General features: G+C 37.7%; 1 protein-coding gene across 3 annotated transcripts; it reads right to left on the reverse strand.

Moving 5' to 3' along the window:
* Nucleotides 1-7,007: 7,007 nt before the first annotated feature.
* On the reverse strand, nt 7,008-18,511 carry LOC107952774 (ATP-dependent helicase BRM). 3 transcript variants are annotated; one of them, XM_041117989.1, is made up of 14 exons: nt 17,859-18,511; nt 15,260-16,570; nt 13,799-15,124; nt 13,519-13,631; nt 13,165-13,252; nt 12,928-13,014; nt 12,713-12,805; nt 12,548-12,631; nt 12,260-12,463; nt 11,391-11,633; nt 9,754-11,307; nt 9,129-9,671; nt 8,193-8,450; nt 7,008-7,901 (listed from the first exon to the last, which is right to left on the reverse strand). In XM_041117989.1, the coding sequence occupies exons 1-14, from the start codon at nt 18,048-18,050 to the stop codon at nt 7,260-7,262; spliced, it is 6,738 nt and encodes a 2,245-aa protein (XP_040973923.1). In that variant the 5' UTR covers nt 18,051-18,511; the 3' UTR covers nt 7,008-7,259. The 3 variants fall into 3 exon arrangements, with proteins under 3 accessions (XP_040973923.1, XP_040973925.1, XP_040973926.1); XM_041117991.1 differs by having other exon boundaries at nt 17,863-17,996; XM_041117992.1 differs by lacking the exon at nt 17,859-18,511 and adding an exon at nt 17,629-17,838.
* Nucleotides 18,512-18,925: the final 414 nt, after the last annotated feature.

Raw genomic sequence — 18,925 nt, forward strand, 5'->3', positions numbered from 1 at the left:
AACCCTTTCTAGAACACGAAGCATTGCCTGCAACAGGGCATCATCCCCGGCACCGCGGTCATGAGACTCCACCTCTGTTGCCAGTGGTACCGGTGCTTCTGTCACTGACATATGTCCCGAAGACGAAGATCTCGCTCGAGCAGTTCCTCGACCCCGTCCACGGCCTCTTTTACGAGCGGCTTTTGTACTCATATCGTATTATCTGATTACAAATTTTTATGCATTAATTCAGTATTCCAGTGTTTATTACAGATGTTTTATGAATCAGACAGTAATTCAAAGTTTGTTTTCGCAGAATCGAAGTCTAGCTACAGTTTTAGTCTCTTATCAAATTTCCCTAGGGTTTCAGTATCATCCTATCTAGAGTATCCTAGTAGAGTTTCAGTACAGACAGATAATTTAGGAAAATATTCAGAAAAGTTCAAAGTAATACTTACAGGCTTAGGCCGGAGATTCAGAATGCCACCTTCTAAAGATCTAAATTTTGAAAACTCAGTTTGTTTTTTCTTTTTTTTATAATTTTTTTGTTTTCGAAAATTTTTGTTTTTGTAAACTCATTCCACAGCAGAGTTGTTGCAACTTGGCTCTGATACCACTAAATGTAACACCCCAAACCAGGCCTAGACGTTATGGCCAGATCCGACATGCCACATCGAAGCGTTCAAAACATTTCATATTGTTGATCGAGAAAGACTTACTTAGTGTTTTAAAAGATAATTTCATTGTAGGTTAAAGTGAAAGAAAGCTGTGCACCAGGTAGGAAACCGGGAAAGAGGAGGTGAGTCCATCGGACTGCTTAAGCACCAAGCTCCCTTCGAATCCAATCCTAGACATGCACACCGCCATTGCCACACCTTAACGTCATGTATATTTCCAGGAAGCCAATTTGATTAAGTCCTTTTTAGGAAAAGTGATTAATTTTGGAAAATATTTTCATCGCGAAAGCTTTGCTTGTTGTCGTGTTATTTTGAAATCAATTACTGTTTTTGAAAACGCGTCCTAAAGCTATCCAATTTCAACAGTTAAATATAAGTAATACCTACCTTAATAAAACATATTAAAACCATCAAAAAATAATTAAGCGGCCTTATTACATTTTAAAAACCCAAAACCTTAAACGTAAATGAAAGGATGTCCAGTTCACCAGAAGAAAATCAACTTGCAAAACGTGTGGCCACTCCGAATCCCTCACAGCTCCAAGCCCACTATGGTTGGGGATTTCCTGCGTGGATAAAAATAAAAGGGTGAGTTTAAGGAAACTCAGTGTGTAAATTAACCCAACCATAGTCTATATCGGTTCAAACCACAGTAAACAGAATAAGTTGGCCTTAGCCCAGAACAGCATTCAGAATAAAGCCCATAGGCCCACAACAGAACAGAACAGATATTATATGTTTATGCAAAACCCAACCCATATCCAACCATATGCACTCCCATACCAACCTTTCACCATGTGGGGAGACTACTCAACCCACCCAACCGCTACACGCCACAGAAATATGCAGTATGGCTGCCAGAATAGATAATGTGACGGAGCACCAGATACAGATAATCGTGGCAGAGCCACCAGAACAGATATATGTGGCAGAGCCACCAGATCAGATAATTGTGGCGTAGCCACCAGAACGCTTCCTCCATAATATAACCCATGTCCCCATGCAACAGATATACAATCATGGCATACATCATACAGAATCAGATCGTCATGCTTTTCAGTCAAAAGTAACCCTAGGGGTATAATGGTCATTTTGCACCTAGGGGTACATCAGTAATTTCCATACATAGGGGTATTCAAATAATTTCACTATTCTTAAGGTTTTCATGCATAGCATAGCCATTTACATACGACCAGAAACACTTATCGCGTTTTCTTACCGAATTGGGTCCGTTGGCCCACTATCCCGATTTTGGCCTATTAAGCCCAAAAACATCGAAATGCCCGGAATCATGCACTCTGCAATCTTATCACTTTAATTTACCACATACATCAACTATTAACCTCACGATCATTCGCACACTCGCAAATTCTCAAAATACTAGTTTTTCGACATTTCAGCTTTTCGGTTTTTGTCGATCTAGTCTATAAGAGGGTGTCAGTTACACACCTGTTTGCGACGATATACTGACAAGATCCATACATGAACTTCCTACAATTGCATTACTAACACGTTAATCTAACTATCAAAAACGAACTACGTATTAACCCTTTACCATATTCGGCCGAAAGCACCTTAGGCACTAGCGATCCTACCTTTGCCGAAGTTAGCGATTATGTCTAGATCCAGTCGTTCCACTTGTCCAAGCCTTCGATCAGCAGCCTCTAGATCCCACTATTATCAAAATAAAATAGTTATAGCAACCCTTTGAGCTACAAGCCCAAATCGACAGCCTCCCTAACCTTTAGGGGTTTCGGCTTTTCTAAAACCCGAAATAAAGATTAAGTTCAAAAAAACTTACCACCGGTTCCTTCAGTCAATGATTCCAATTAACTCCTACTCAATTTTGATGCAGATCTAACCCCTCAAATGATAACAAAAGTCGAGCCTTTAGTGATCTTAAAATTCGGTTATGTTCCTATGGCTATGCGTTTTCGGCTTTTTGTAACAGTGAAAAAAAAGATAAGGGTTTTGTAGTGGCTTTGTCGATAAAAAGAAAGAATTGGTCAAAAAGGATGAAAAAGATCAGTAGGTTTTTGCTAGGAGAATTCGGCACAAACAATATGAACTTTCGGGATTTCGGCTTTTGTGATATTCGGTTGTAAGGCTTAAAAATAATAGTGAGAAAGTGGTGTAGAGTAGAGTGGTAGAAGAATTCGGCTATGGAGAAAAGAAGAGGAGAAGGTAGATGGAGAGAAAAAGAAAAGAAAGGAGGGGGAGGAAGGATGGTCAGAAAAATGGCACAACTTACCCCAAATGCCGAATTTATACTTGGCATTTAACCTAGCCGAAATTTGCCCTCTAAAGAGAACCCTTGGCCAGCCAACTCTTGCTCCCCAAGAGTCCATCATTCGGCCAACACTGCTCTCCCTAATCAGCTACTAAATCCTCTCCCTTATCCCCTCCTTACTCAATCATCTGAGCAACTCAAACTCCTCTTGACAGTCTTTTACTTGAGTTCCATTACTTACCCCTTCTAAACATAAAAATAATTCCCTTAATATGCTCCCATTGTGACTTGAACCTTGGTTCTCCCTAGCATCCTCATGCCACTTTTATAGCCTTCCCAGTGGCGTCACATGCCACTTTGCCACTTGCTTCTTTGTGTTTTATTTTGCCCAATTAATACTTAAAAGCCCAGTTAACCAGAACCCCTTTTTTTCTTATGGAACTAAAATTAACTAAAATTACCGAGTTTTAACCTAAGCTTGGGCCTTCTAGAGGCCCACTAACATAATTAAACCTACACCAAACAGACAGAACACAGAAATTTTAAATTTTTGCCAACATACACAGAATTCCTGAAAATTAGGGCGTTACACATAGACTGGTACACGAGCATGTGGCTGGACGTGTGGCCAAATCAGTAACCCCCTCTAGGTTTCACACGGCCTGGCACATAAGTGTGTCCTCGGCCGTGTGGTACAAGTCAATATATATGCCCTATTTTCACAAGGTTTGTGTGACCCTTTAATGTTGAAAAATTTTCTAAGTTTCTCAAAGTTTGCAAATGTTATCAGTTTAGTCTTGAACCCCTTCTAGGCATGTTTTAAGGTCTCGTAGGACCTTAGAAGGGACAATGTGAACGTGTTGAATGGATTTTGATTACGAATGCTTAAATGTATGTAAATGAGGTGTATTATCTGGTAATACCTCGTAACCCTGTTTCGGCGATGGATACAGGTTAGGGGTGTTACAAAAAAGTACTTGTGTTTTGTACAAGACGGAGCCAAAATATTCTCAGCTTTCAATCGAACAACCTTCTCTGCTATCCTTGTACCATAAATTACATCGAATGTGGACTCAAACAATAAGAACCAAACACAGAACAAAAATGATTTATTACTTTCAGTAGGAAAGTAATTCTCTTAATAAAAACTGGTAGAAATTATTATTCCGAGAAAATAGAATTTATTCTTAGAAAATAAATTCTCACTTCTTTCTAGCAGAATAAAAATATATGAAACTTATGTGTTGATAGCTTTACCAGTGTCATCTATTTATAAGGAGAGATAGGAGAATTCTGATTGAATAAGTATAACACAAATAATATTTATTTAATAGAAAAGCACTCCCCTAGTTTAACTAGAAGATGGGGTGTCACACCCTAAATAAAGATGCTAAGGTTGTTGCCCCTCATATGTAAAATGAGGGAATTAGACCTCTCATATATTGGGTCCAAGTATATATGTTTTCTAGACTTTTGACTCAACACTTTATAATTTAATCCAATCTAATATTTGTTATCTATTCCCAAAATAAATAGTGTTTATTTAATTAATTATATTAACTAAATTAATTTATCAATTAAATAATTTTCTCAACTCAATTTTAATTCTATTAAAGTAATGATGATTTTACCGTAAAAGAATCTCTGAGGAAATATATTTAATGTTCATATCCAATGGATCCATAATGACTAATTAATTTAATTCAATTTTCAAACTTCAATTATTTAATTACAATTAACTAAATAATAATTCAAAAATATTAAATTAATTCTCAAGTCATTCTATACTCAGTGAGAAAATGCGTTCATTTGTGAATGTGACCCATTTATCTAACTTTTTCATTTCTATTCATTTTTGTTCACATGGTTCTACATGCACTTCATTTCTGGCTTTAAGGAGCTAATGGAGGGACCGATTGGGCAAATGTAATTAGGGCTCAAATAATTTATAATTAAGTTCTAACTTTTCGCCTATTAATTATAAACTGATTTAATCATGAAGTCATTCCATTATGGTATCGTGGTTGAGCTCTCCCTAATTACATATCATTACAAAAGTTGCTTAATAAGTGTTCATTTAGTGACCTTATCATCAGCGTGTTAACCTCGTAAGATATTCTTAGTCTCTTAGGGATAAATTCGTTCTCTCAATATAATCCTATTTTATCTCATGGCAACCATTACACATTTTTCATGAGAAGTCAATTACTATCAACTACTAATTAAGTCATTTATTACAGAGACAACTGACTCGTGACCACGCTTGCTTTTCATTTTTCATATAATGTCGATGAGAGGATATCATTTACCTATTAGTTGGGCTATGAATTTTACTATTCTAAATGATGTTACATACTACAGAAGTCATATACCCAATGTATTAGCTTTTGATTTCTTATCTATTTGAACTCAATCATTACAAGTCACACATATATAGTCAATTATCCACTTAGGATTAAGGTATGTCACACTATGAACCTCACAAGTGAATAAATCAATAAACGGATCTAGGATTTATTATACTTGAGTTCTAGCCGATGTACTGTCAATCCAGTCAATCGTATCTATGTCTCTATCTTAAGGGAGTCATTCGCTCCGATGCTAAAAAAAAACATCTTTCCAATTGGACTTGATAGATGATATATTAGTTTTTCAATCAGTTTACTCTTTTTTTTTAATAGACTAAGGACATGTTTAGATTTATCTACTAATACAAGTTGTCTTTCCGTATTACAATCTGACCATGTAATATTACTTAGTATTAGTTAAACGTTAGACAACCAGTGAGTAAATATTTGCTTCCATTTTGCTTTGCGTGCAAAAGCATTAAGGAAAATCTATAAAGAGTATTAATGTAATTAATGTATGTTATTGTTAAATCATTTTGTTTGAAAAATACAAGTATACAAAACGAATATAATACACTTAGGGCACCAGATCCAACAGTTTAAGCTTTCTCTTTCTAGCTTCATTTTCTCACACTAATATCCCTCAAACCCTAGGCTGAAAATAAGGTACTTGAATATGGAAATGGGTTTTGAAGATTGTTTGCTAACAGATTTTAGCAAAATCTCAAAGTTTGATTGTTGGGTTTTTAGAAAATTTAAGGAGGAAAGTGAAGAAAATGAAAAAAGAAGAGAAGAACCGTGGAGGAAAGGGAGGGGCGGCACCAAAAAGAAGAGAGGTTGACTGAGAGGTTTCTCATCTTTTCTTTCCCTTTAAAAATACACCAAACGAGCCTCCAAGCCTACCTGCCATATTTTAAGCTCAAGCTCACTATTTGGATCCCAATTTCCTCGAATTATAGTCCAAAAGGTCCATGAAAATTTTAATTATCAAATATATCTAAATAATATTTTCATCAAAAAATACTTGAAAAATGACCCAATTATTATTTTATGAAAATCTACCATTTTGCCACTTTTCAACTCTTGTATGATTTTTTTCTCAATAATAGGAATTGTCAATCTCAAATCTACTTCTAATGACTATTAGAGTCTTAAAGTATATCAAACTTATCTTAATGGCGAAGCCAGAAAAATTTTTTAAAGGAACCGAAATTAAATTCTAACTTTTATAATAGTAAAAATATATTTTTACCATTTTAATAGCCTATATCTTTATAATTTTAAAAGATTAAATTAAAATTTTATCATTTTTAAGGGGTCAAAGTATAATTTTACCTTTACAAATTTAAATTTTTAAAAGGTTTAAATAAAAAATTTTCTATTTTAAGGAGTCTTAAGGTCTTACCAACCCCCTAACTACGCCCTTGACTTATCTTAATCTTAATATATATCCACTTAATAATAAAAGATTCCTGACATGAATTTTTTTTATTTTTTATAATTAAACTTTTTATTATATTCAGATTTACTTCTATGCTTAATTTTTTTTGTAAATATACTTGCCTTGTCTTTTATATTTTGCTTTTTTTAATATTTATTTTATAATTGTTTTTTTAAACTGGTTGAATCTAAATCTGAAGGTCCAACAAAATTCGGCCTCTTTGGTATTTTCAACTACTGTTAACACGAGGACATGACTTTTGATCCAATTACACACGTTGACATGCGACAAAGATGTAGAAATTCGTATATTAGCAAAAGTTGAATACGTCCTTCAGTTAAAATATTTACTTATGATGATGAAACGAAGGTATAATTTACACGTCTCAGCTATCAAATACTCTAGATAATAATACCCGCAAGGTGCAGATATGGAAACCATTGTATTGAAACCACGAAAAGACTGGGATCGAGGAACATACACTACGTTAATGGTAAATCTAATTGCAATTGTACAAACAACGAACCGCCCCAGAATAAACTCAATGGCAGCACACATTTCCCATTAGCTGATCCTCTACAAGGTCATAAATGGCTCGGTCTCCTTTTACCTGCATCTGTTCTCAACTTTTTCACAGGATTGGCCCAACTAACACTCGCACCGTTCGGCAGATGAGCAGGCTGGTGCCAACTTTGCTGATGGGCAGTCTGCTGGGTCAATCTAGCAGCATCCTTAGAAAATGATCCTGTTGTTGGACTCTTGATGCTGCGTGCTATACTTGGGGGTGAAACAGGGCCAGCCAATCCTGTCCTGGGCTTCACCATAGACTTTTCCCTGTCTTTCCTCTTCTTCTTGCAAATAACTAGCTCTCCAGGATGTGTCAGAATAGAATCGTCTTGCTGGTATAGTTCCTTGGTAATGCCACTTACACACCCAACCCTTGATTCCTTTTGGGGCATGTGCACTCTAACCCTTGTGTCCTCACCAGCATGACTGGACCGGCGTTGCAATGACTTTTGAGTGAGTCCTGAATCAGATTCCACCTCATTTATCAGCTTCTGCCTCTTGTCAACAGCAGCCTGTCTGGCAGATGAGCCCATGGTGGAGGTAGTTACCAGACTAGAGAAGGAGAGAGCATTTCTAGCTTCTCGGAAATCAGTATCCGGAAATGCGATCTTCAACAAATCAAAAAACAGATCATGTACTTTCCTTGCTTCAGACCTGACCTGCACACCAATTACATTTCCAAAGTACATACATCAGGACATCAATGAGAGAATTATAGGAAGGGGATTAGAACATTTTCTAGGTGATACAAATTTCTAGCCTTTTCTTTTGAATGAATTTCTAGCCACTTGAAAACACAAAATACTTGTATGTAAACTTCTTTGAAAGGCCTTCGAAGCAATTGCTCCCAGAAAAGACCATCCACGGCAAAATTCAAAAGAGTGATGCAAAAGTGAGTTGGCTTATGAACATGTAAAGATGCTGAAGGACAAGTTAAATAGATATCATACCTCGAGAGAAAACCCATAAAATTGCATTGCACTTTTTAACACTAACTGCACATCTGCAACAAGCTCCATAACTGCACTGTACTCTAATCTGTCAACACGCTGATCAATCTTCTGCAAATCCAAATTATTACTTCCACTTCCACTTCCACCCATATAACCAGATTTCTCAATCCTCTTCCACAAATCTGTTAACAAAGGTACAATTTGTTCACCCTCCTTATCTATTCTCCTCTGAAGCTTGCTAATCACATTTTTACACTGGACATATGAGAAATTTTTAGTCATTTACTTAATAGAAAATAGCATAACATGTAACCTAAGCAGTTAAACAGGTATTAAGGTCAAAGGATAAAAGTACTTGCTTTTTAAAAGGGAAGATATTTTGATATACCAAGCTTCCAGTTACTTGGCATGTGGAAACCATGCAAATTATCAATGACTCAAGACAAAATAACATGAAGATCAATTCTGAAAAACACAACATAAACGGACATGGCAAAGCAAACAAAAAGGTAGAAAAAAAAGATAAAAGCATATTATGGAACACAAACTTCCTAATCTCAAAAAGAAAATCCTCATCATGCAAAAAATGCACCCCACTTATTCAAATGTGTGTTCTAACAAAACCTAAAGCTATTTTGTTGATGAGAGCACCCACTTAGGTGAAATCTGTGTATCCTGCAGTATTGGTACAATAAAAAAGATGCAAAATGAAGAAACCGAAGAAATTCAGGACCATAGCTTTGCCTATTAAGGGCCTACAAGCAACACCATCAAGCAATTCAAAATACAAAAGCAAGGTTTCTAAATCCAACTTAGCACTAATGACCAGCAAAAATCCATGATGGATAAAATAGTAATAAAATAAAAATAAAAAAATAAAAAAAACAGATTCACAATCAGACACTACCAGAATTAAAGTCACCTCAAGTTTACCTTTCTTTGGATGAGATCAGACATCTTAGCACCAGAATTCGAAGACACACTTGTATTAACCAGTTTATTGTCCCAACTCTCTCTGGAGGATTTACCAGCATCTACAGGAGCAGACTCTGAATGCATTTTACCAGACTTCAGAGATGCATGCAACTTTGATGTATTAGCTATTTTTCTTGAAGGTAAGTTCCTCCTACATTTTGAAGATGAATCATTTGGATCATGCTTGATCGCATTACGCTTGCAAGTTGCTTTTGTTTCAGTGTCAATCCTCAGTTGTGATTGGTATTTTTGGTCTAGCTGGAAAGGCAACAAAAATGAATCTCCACATTCGAGATGAGGCACTTCGGTGACAGATTTTTCCTCTGCCCTTTCTACAGTATGACGAGGTCGAACCCGAATACTACGCTTTCTTTTTATCTTGGGTTGGACAACTTGTTCAAATTCACCTTCATCACGATCATGAATCCAACTTTCAGACTGCTGGTGGTCCACGTGAGAATCTCCTGATGCTGCAATTTCACCTTCCTCTAGTTCATCAGGCTGCCAACATTAACATAACATAAGAAAATAGCAGAATTGAAAAATGCCATAATAACAAATCAATAAAGGAAAAGAGACATACCAGCCTTCTTACAACACAACCAGGCCTAGCATCTAATGCGGAAAGAGAGCCAAATTTCTGAGGAGAAATGGGAGACCCTATCTGCCGTGGTTTTCGACTGTCCAATGATGATCCAGAAGAAGCAGCTTCGTCAAGCATCTGATCATTTCTAATGTGTTCTGAAGTCTGGGCATATTCATACCCATCATCGCCAAGAGGGCCATCTTCTGACTGGTACTTAGTAATAGGTGGGTCCCCAACAGCACCACTAAATTCATCATCTTCAACTTCTCCAATTTCCCTCTCTTCCTCATTTCCAGAATAACCATTTCTCTCATCAGAACTTGCTTCAGAGTATTCCCCATTCTCATTATCTATTTCCTTATAGTTAGGATGCTTTTTCCCCTTGGGTCGACCCCTTTTTCTCTCTGTCTCCATTTCATGGGATTCAGCACCAACACTGGCAGAAAATAAAATATTCTTTGATGGCTTTTTTGATAAAGTAGCCACAGTAGCATTCACTTCACTTGTACTGGCTCGAAGCCACTTAGGTACCTGTTCATGGCAAGTCATCTCCTCAGTCCAATCCAGTTCTTCATCCATTTGATCAAACAACTCTACTTCTTCCTTGCTTCTTGCTATCATGCGGTTTACCTGGTGCAACGAGGGAACATCATGGACAGTTTCCTGATACCTCTCCTCATCATGTAATAAAGTTTCTAAAGTCATGCGTCTCTCTTCATGTGTTGTTCTCTGGTCAAAACGTCCAGCATTGATTACTTCATCAGCCATGTCGATTTTATATTGTTGAATGTTATTCCTTATGAGGCTCTCAATTGACCCCATATATCTATCCTTACCTGCAAAATCATCCTCAAAATCAACTGTACCCCCACTCCTTATTTCATCCTCCTGCTGCTGACTAGAGATTTTGTCAACAACTGCTTCCATGTAAATGACATTGACCTCCCTTGTTTGTCCAATTCGGTGAGCTCTAGCAACCGCCTGTTCCTCATTTTTAGGATTAGGATCAGGATCATATATAACAACAGTGTCAGCAGTTTGAAGATTTAAACCACGTCCAGCTGCACGTATACTTAGTAAGAATATGAAGCATTCAGAATCAGGACTATTGAAGTCAACAATAGCTGATTCACGATCTTCCAAGCTAGTTGTTCCATCAATACGTCTGTAAACAAGCCTCCTCCACTGCAAGTATTCCTCCAAGATATCCAAAAGCTTCGTCATGGTACTAAAGAGTAATACACGATGCCCAGTTCTCTGCAGTTTTATTAGGATCCTGTCTAGGATCCACAATTTCCCACAAGATCTTACAAGGAAATCTTTAGATAAGTCATTGAAATACGGGTAATTAAGCAAAGGATGATTGCAAGTCTTCCTAAGCTCCATACACCGGTTATTTAAAGTTTTATACACCTTAGCTTGGTATATTGGGTTCTTTTGAACCCTGCGCTTCTCATCTTCAGGATCAACTCGAAGAGTCCCAGTTGATTTTATCCAATCATAAATGGCACTCTGAATAGCCGACATTCTGCATCTTAAAACTACCGAAACCTGCAATCAACCAATGAAATAATGTCATTGGAAACAGCAGTATGTTAAGTGATTATAAAAGAAAGACAGCAATAACAGTATACCTTCGGAGGAAGTGAACCTTCCACATCTTCAATGCGACGTCTAAGCATAAAAGGCTCAAGAATTTGATGAAGTCGGTGGATGATGATAACCTTCTTCTCCGTCTCAAGCCAATCATCCTCTGCATTGTGGATAGGGCCTTCCTTTTGAAATGGTTGTGAAAACCAATCATGAAATGCCTTGCGATTATCAAACACTTCAGGAAGGAGAAGATTTAACAGGGACCAGAGTTCTTTCAAGTCATTCTGCAGTATTAAAACAAATAAATAAATAAATTGTTAAAATTATCAAATAAGCAATAGGCACACACGCACACATATAAGAAAGTGAGCATGGGAAAAGAGAAAAGGTAAATAGGTTTATTAAATGAATCAAATACGTCATACTGTAGGATATAAACTAAAGTGTAAAAAACAGACTAACTAAATGAGACACACTGTAAAAAACAAAAGAAAGGCAAGAAACAGATAAAATATGGTTAGGAAAGTACACTCTAATTCCTACCATGACTCATAAACAACATTATAAGACATAAGCATCCATGTGTTACCTCCTTTTTCATCCCTCACATGGATATTTAGTGAATAACCAATAACAAAAGACATGAAAACGTAGCAATGGGAATTTAGGATATCTCAAGTTATGAGACACTTTTCATAGAGGGCCTACCCTAAATGAAGATGCTCTTGTGTGCGTGCCTCAGCATATGCAAAGTAAAGTTGTCGAGAAAAATGGTGGTCATATTATTTCAAGTGGATGCCAGTCATGGAAGTAAAGCAAAAGAGTTGTTTAAAAGTTTTCTATCTGTAAGCATATATGTATGTGTACTTTTTTCTATTTCCAATCATATCAGAGAGCTGCCTTAACAGACCTGTAATGGTGTCCCAGTAAGAAGCAAACGCCTTTGGCAACGGAACCTATCAAGATCACGAGCTAAAACAGATTCTCTGTCTTTCATTCGCTGGGCCTCGTCAATTATAATGTACTTCCAATCAATTTTAGAAAGTTTAGACCGATCGTACATGATGAATTCATAAGTTGTCACAAGGACATTAAATTTCATAGCCAAAACCTCCTATGAAACAAGTAAACAAAAAGAAAGTTCAGCTAGTTTTGACACTTCAAGAAATAACTAATCACAGAAAGTTGTAGTTCTTACTTGAGAAAATAATTTTGAACGTTGTTCTTTTGCTCCAACATAGTAGATGCATGACACAGATGGCAGCCAATTATGGAGCTCACCCTGCAAAAGGACTCAGTTATATCTATTCAAAGTTATGAGGAAAATGTCAAAGCCATCAATATACATCAAAACAAAACTAACCTTCCAATTTACCAGAACTGCATTAGGAACAATTATAAGATGTGGACCGTAGTTTCCTTTAAATTCCATCAAATAAGCAATCAAAGCCATAACCTACACATTAGGGCAAAATCTAAGAAGTTATCAACAGCGCTATTGTATCTTTTGATTATCTACTGAAACAATAAATGCTCTAACTAATCCCAACACCTGATCTAACTCCCAAGTAACAATACCTGAACAGTCTTCCCAAGGCCCATCTCATCAGCCAATATACCATTTAATTTATTGTTATACAAAGAAAGCATCCACTGCAAACCAACCTACAAAATAAATTACGTAGATGTCAGAGAAATTTTAACTTGCTATAATTAATAGTATTAAACTAAAAGGGCCAAAAACCGAGAAACAAATTTTTAAAAAGGAAAGAAGCCCAATATTTTTAGCCCAATATTTTTAATATAGCAACCTACAAGCTGATAGTCTCGTAATGTTCCAGCTCGTAGCATCGACGGTTGCCTTATGACTCTTTCATTAATAGCATGAGCAAGATTATAGTACCTGTTTATGACCACAAAAAACAACAAATAAATAAAATTGCCAGAATTTTGGTGGCTTCTAAGAAACAAATGCCCTTATAATAAACAAAAACGTAAATCTAAATTGACCATATGAAATGATAGTTGTTGAACTAAACATGAGAAAAGACCATAAGCCTCATCTAACTGTCACATAATTTACACCCTATTCCAATCACGCTTTGTAACTGAAGAACCCCTCTATATTATCAGTAAGTCCTGGGAAATGAACTTTATAACATAACTTACTTGCTCACGGACGAACCATCCCTGGGTGCATTCATTTCCATAAAACAATTTCTTATCATTACTTCCTCTCCAGCACAAGCTGCTGCAATCCTAACTTCTTCTTCTGATAAACCCTTTTGTCAGGAAGTAGAAAACAAGAAATAAGTAAAACAGAAACAACCTAAAGCTTATGAGGAAAGGAAATTGAATATTATATTTGGCTCCAAAAACAGTCCAAAAAATTCGAAGAAAAAAAATACACAGAAGAGGGTACAAAGAGTGAATGTTTAAGAAATCATGCCTGCAACCGTGCAGCAACAGCAGCAGCATTTGCTGCCTCCTCCACTTCCTGCTGACTCTTGGCAGCTGTTATCTTACTTCCCAGTTTATGAAGATACTCTTCAGTCTGTGTCAAGAATGATGAAAGAACTTCATATCTCTCTGCAGCATCACCAGGGATATTTGTCTGCTGCTCAATCAACATCTCTCTGTACCTTTCAACATCATTATTCTTCAGGGCCTCCATCCTTTTGTTCCTATCATCATCTTTCCTCTTTGAAAACTCCCGTAACATTCTCTCATGGTACTTGGCAACTCCCCTATTGTGAGCAGTTCGTGCATCACGGATGGCCCAGTGAGCTTCCAGGAGCTTCTTGCGCCACTGAAAAATGGATTTCAATTGCTTCTCTCTCAGAGCCTTCTGAGTGGCTTGTATTTGTCTTGCCAGCTCCATACGCTGACGCTCACACAGGCGGACAAATTTTCTGTACGGTCTGTCAGGCATAGCCATTATCTCTTGTTGCTGCTGGTCAACTTCATCCCTCAAACGTGCCTGCACATCTATAAGTCGAAGCTTTTTTTCTTCAATTTGCAATCGCAGAACAAGATCTGGCCTGATCCTTTTCCTCTCCAAATTTACTGCTAGTAAACCACCAATCTTCCTCAAATTTTCTGATCGTTTCTTGCTAAAGACTTCCACACCTTCCTGAAAGAGAAGCTCTTTGACATCATAAGCCAGAGTTAGATTATTATTGCTGTTAGGCATCACTGAACCATACGAGTCATGTTTCCTAGTGAAGAAAGGAAAATCAAATAGTGGTCCATGATACTTTCTAGCGGAGCCAGGATCTTTTGGCTGGGGGGCAGAGTTTGCCTGCACCGGTTTTTTAACTTGCCCTCCATCAGATGCAGCAAGTTGAGGTGCAACAGCCTTTCTCCTATCCACACTAAAATCACTTCTAGCTGGAGTTTTTTGAAGACTGTGTTCTACTTCTTGGTCGGACATAGCAGAAATGACAGAACCTTGCTGCTCTTCTTTTCCAGCAGGTAAAGTAGATGAAAATTCCTTGGCCAAAGATGACACCCCTTGCATATGAGCTGTTGATGAAGTTGCTTTATCATCTCCTCGATATGCTTCCTCTTTAACAATATTCTGTCCATTGGTAGACGGCCCAGCCTGTGAAACCTTCTCCTTTGAATCTGAATATTTCTGAGGATCTTCTACAATCTTTCCACCATTTCTGTCCTGGTTATTTCCACCTAGAGGAGGAAGTTGTGGCTGCTGCAGCTCAACTGGTGGGGGAACAATGGCTCGAAGAAGCTCATGTGGAAGTGTACCTTCTCCTTTCTGTTAATGACCACAAGAATCATTATGGCCCACACATTATTCTTTAGTATACTTTGTGCAATTGGTAGAAAGTAAGGGAAAATGCACAAATGTCAGATAGGCAAGGATAGGATGGGGAGAGAGAAATAAGCATACCTTCAGGCGCCTAAATGCTAGTATTTGTGCTTTGAGAACATGGAGTTGTTGTTTAGTAAAACCAAAACGTTTCTGTGGCATCTGCATAGCTGCTTTGCCTTGTGCTGGTAAGTTTTTAACAGACCCTCCATCATTATTAGGAGCAGAAGACTGTGGGAAATTTTCATTTAACTGTTTACGATACTGCATTTCTGCTGTTTCTGTGCCACCTAATGAATTCTTTGTGAGCAAAGATGGATTGCCACTCAGGCTAATATTTGGAGATGATTGCGAAGGATGCACAGAAGGCATCTCATTTCCAAGAACAAGTGGCTCTCTGGGAGGGACCTGTTTATCTTGGCCGTCAATAGCTAACTGCTGCATTGCAATGTTGTCAGCATTGTTAACCACCCCAGTGCTGGAAGTTGTGCTAGGTAGAGCTGTTGGCTTGGTTTTTGTAGAGCCAGACTGGCTAGATATATCACTTGATGAACGGCCACGGGGAGAACTGTCACTTGGAACTGATGGAGAAGTGGCCTGTCGCTTTGACACAAGCACAGGTGATGACTGAGAACCCATATTGCTTTCATTTGTTTTTTGGTGGGCAGCCATCCTAGATTGCATGAGTGGAATGAGTTGTGCCATCAAATTAGCATTTGCAGGTTGAGACAGATCAATATTACGCTCAAGTGCCCATGACTGCAACTGTGCAGCCATAGCAAGTTGATCGTGTCCCATGTTTTGAACAGTTTGCTGAGCTTGTTGTGCCTGCATGGCCCTTAGAACATTCCCATGCATTAATTGTCCAGTAACTGTTCCTTGGGTCGGTGGCTTGGGCTCATTTCTTTGGTCAGTAGCTGACTGTGGTCCATGCTCAATCTGCTTTTCAACACGACCAAGCTGCTCAGATAGGTTCTTACAGGATGATGCCTGAGCCTGATTAGCTGCCTGCATAGAAGTAAGTTCCAGCATTTTAAAGTTTCCAATTCGCATGTCCTGATCCTTAACAGATGCAGAGCCCAAAGTAGCCATCTTAGCTTGCTGCTGCGCCAAAAGTGTCTTCTGTTGCTGAGCAGTCTGGTAAGCATACTGATAATAAGCTTGCTGAAAGGGAGTCAGTGTTTGTCTCTCAACACCTTGACTCCTATTCTGACTGTCCTGGGCAGAAGCATGCTGTTGAGCCAGATCAAAAAACTTCCTGGACTGTTGAGGCGGTTGCATAGAGCCCGGAGATGAAGGGAAATTGCTTCCTCCCAACATACCTTGAAGACCACTGGCCTGATATGCTAGGATGGCTTCATTTACTTCAGGTTTTCTAAGTAGCTGTTGTGACTGCAAGAACAAATATAAATGCAAAAAGATAACTCATCAAATTCTCAAAGAAAAGCATAACCATTAACTAGTAGCTAGAAGCATTAACGACCCAGTGAAAAGAGTTGAGCAAAAATCAAGGGCATCTTCATCATTCTATGTCGCTCAAAGAGTAAGATAGCAAAGCACCAAAGTCATAACAGTAAGAATATTATAGAATTTGGAGCCCCCAGGTGATTCCAGCATAAACAAGAAGTGACAGACAAAACAATGATGCTTTAATCATCCTTAAAAGAGAAATGTAGAAAGAATGGTGGTCTCACTACAAGAACATCTAGGAGTTAATGCCATAAAAGTTTAATCTGTACTATATAAACCAAAAGGAAATCCAAGGAAGGGCATATAATTCTGGGGTGGGAATGCTAATTTACGTAATAATATAATCTAAACACTAAACAGTAGGCGCAAGAAACAAAAGGAAGGTAATATTCCAATACAACCAGTGAATAACACTCAAACAATAAAGATTCCATATCGATTCTAAATGGGATGAAGAAAAAAAGAAGGCTAGGTTCTTCTACACATCATCTAAGGAGATTTGAGGTCAATTAAACAAAATTTAGAAGCTAGTCATGGTAACCACACATATTGTATCAAAAAGAAAAGACTAAGTCATAGTAGCATGCTATCAATCAAGAACAATTTCACCAAGCTTTGATAACATGTCTGTGGCTCCTAACCTTCAACCATTCATCTAAGTTGATTAATTCTGTAGGAGAGCATAAAGAACAGTTCCATATCACTCTCTCTCACACTCACTTTCAAAAAAAGTGCTGTGGAGAACGAGGGCAGTGTAAGCTAAATACTTGGAATTCAAATGTTTCTATTAGCATTTCTAAAAGAAAAGGATAAACAAAGCAACAAACACTTGAACCTAGACATAGGGATAAAAAAAATTCTGCTCTATAAGTTCGAATTGAAAGGCCTTTATTCATCTTTCTAGAAACAAATAGCTTAGTATGGTTGATTCCCTTGACACCAATGAGCTCAAGAGTTTAATGCTACTAAATATAACTCACCTTTAACAAACACCCCTGGCAAGCTAAGTACCAAGAACTAACTAATCAACCTTGTGTCCTAACGTAATTATATCAGAAATAGCACTTATTCACAAAATTAGAATCCCCAAAACCCGCCATATTCACGAATTCATCACTCCCCGTCTGCAGAAACATACTGAGCTCCCAAAATCACTTGCCAATACAACTAAACTTCCCTTAGGTTGACTGAAATTCTATACACACTCTACCTGCCTAAAAGCTATTTGCTGCTGCGCCTGCTGCTGCTGCTGTTGCACCGAATCATATCCCCAGTGAGGGGTCGAAACGGCCGATGACGACGAAGAGGGCGAAGCTGCGGACGATGTGGATGCAGCCTGTCCGACCGGGCCCACTCCCAGGTTCCGGCAGGGCCCAGCTCCGCCACCACCACCAGATTGCATAAAAAAACTTGCCCCAATTGTCTTCAACAAAAATTCCCTCGCAAATTCCAAATTATTACAATAAAAATTCAAAAAAAGGAAAGAAAACCCCCCACCACACTCACAACTTGAATCCCTCCAAAAATCCTTTTTTTAATGAAACCCCTTTTTTGCCCCCCGATCCCAACGTTCAATAGAAAATTTAAAAATAAATAAACTAAAAACAAAAACCAAAAGTTGAATTTACTTTGTTTCTCTCTAAAGAAATCCGAAATTTACGGTAGAAATGATAGGTCGATCTTGCTGAGCTGAGAGAAAAAAGCGAATTTGAAGCGAACGACGAAAAAATAAAATAAAAAGTTAAAAACCGGTGATTCGACTCACTGCCCACTAACCACGAATCTCCCTCTTTCCACGCAATTGTGTAAATTTTTGTTTCCTCACGGGTCACCCAAACCCTAGTTAGGTTATTTTTAAATTTCCTTTTTAACTTTGAAGAAAGATTAATTTTTTTTCCCTCTTCTGGTTGTAATTAAGAGGTGGCATAAATAAAAGCTCTCTCCTTTGCATTATGCTTAGTGGTTAGTGAGATGGGGTCCACTGGGGTCGGGGTGTGCCTACCGTTAGAAATTTACGGAAAGGGCAGAGCATGAAACTTTTACCCTAGCGTTTTAGTGATATTTACATGGGAGACCCCTAATGATAGGAAAAGTGCAAAGCAAATTATTTGACGCGATCCTACACGGTCAGAGGTATAAGTAGCTAAACTTTTTTACTATTTTAGTTTTCCACGTCAAAAAATAAATTAATTACTTTTTATATATTAAATTAATGAATAAAATAGCTCTTTCCTTAAATGTACATTGTGAAAATCTTATAATTATTAGATTTTAATA

The sequence above is a fragment of the Gossypium hirsutum genome, chromosome A07 (genome assembly GCF_007990345.1).
Source record: "Gossypium hirsutum isolate 1008001.06 chromosome A07, Gossypium_hirsutum_v2.1, whole genome shotgun sequence".
Lineage (NCBI taxonomy): Eukaryota > Viridiplantae > Streptophyta > Magnoliopsida > Malvales > Malvaceae > Gossypium > Gossypium hirsutum.

Bases quoted from the DNA above. Each gene is read 5' to 3' on its own strand.
- LOC107952774 (XM_041117989.1), bottom strand. From the start codon at position 18,050: ATGCAATCTGGTGGTGGTGGCGGAGCTGGGCCCTGCCGGAACCTGGGA. The intron at 13,632-13,798 runs GCATGATTTCTT...TCCTGACAAAAG, and splicing joins CTGTTGCTGCACGGTTGCAG to GGTTTATCAGAAGAAGAAGT. The intron at 12,632-12,712 runs GTTAGTTTTGTT...GTCCTTTTGCAG, and splicing joins CAGTTCTGGTAAATTGGAAG to GGTGAGCTCCATAATTGGCT.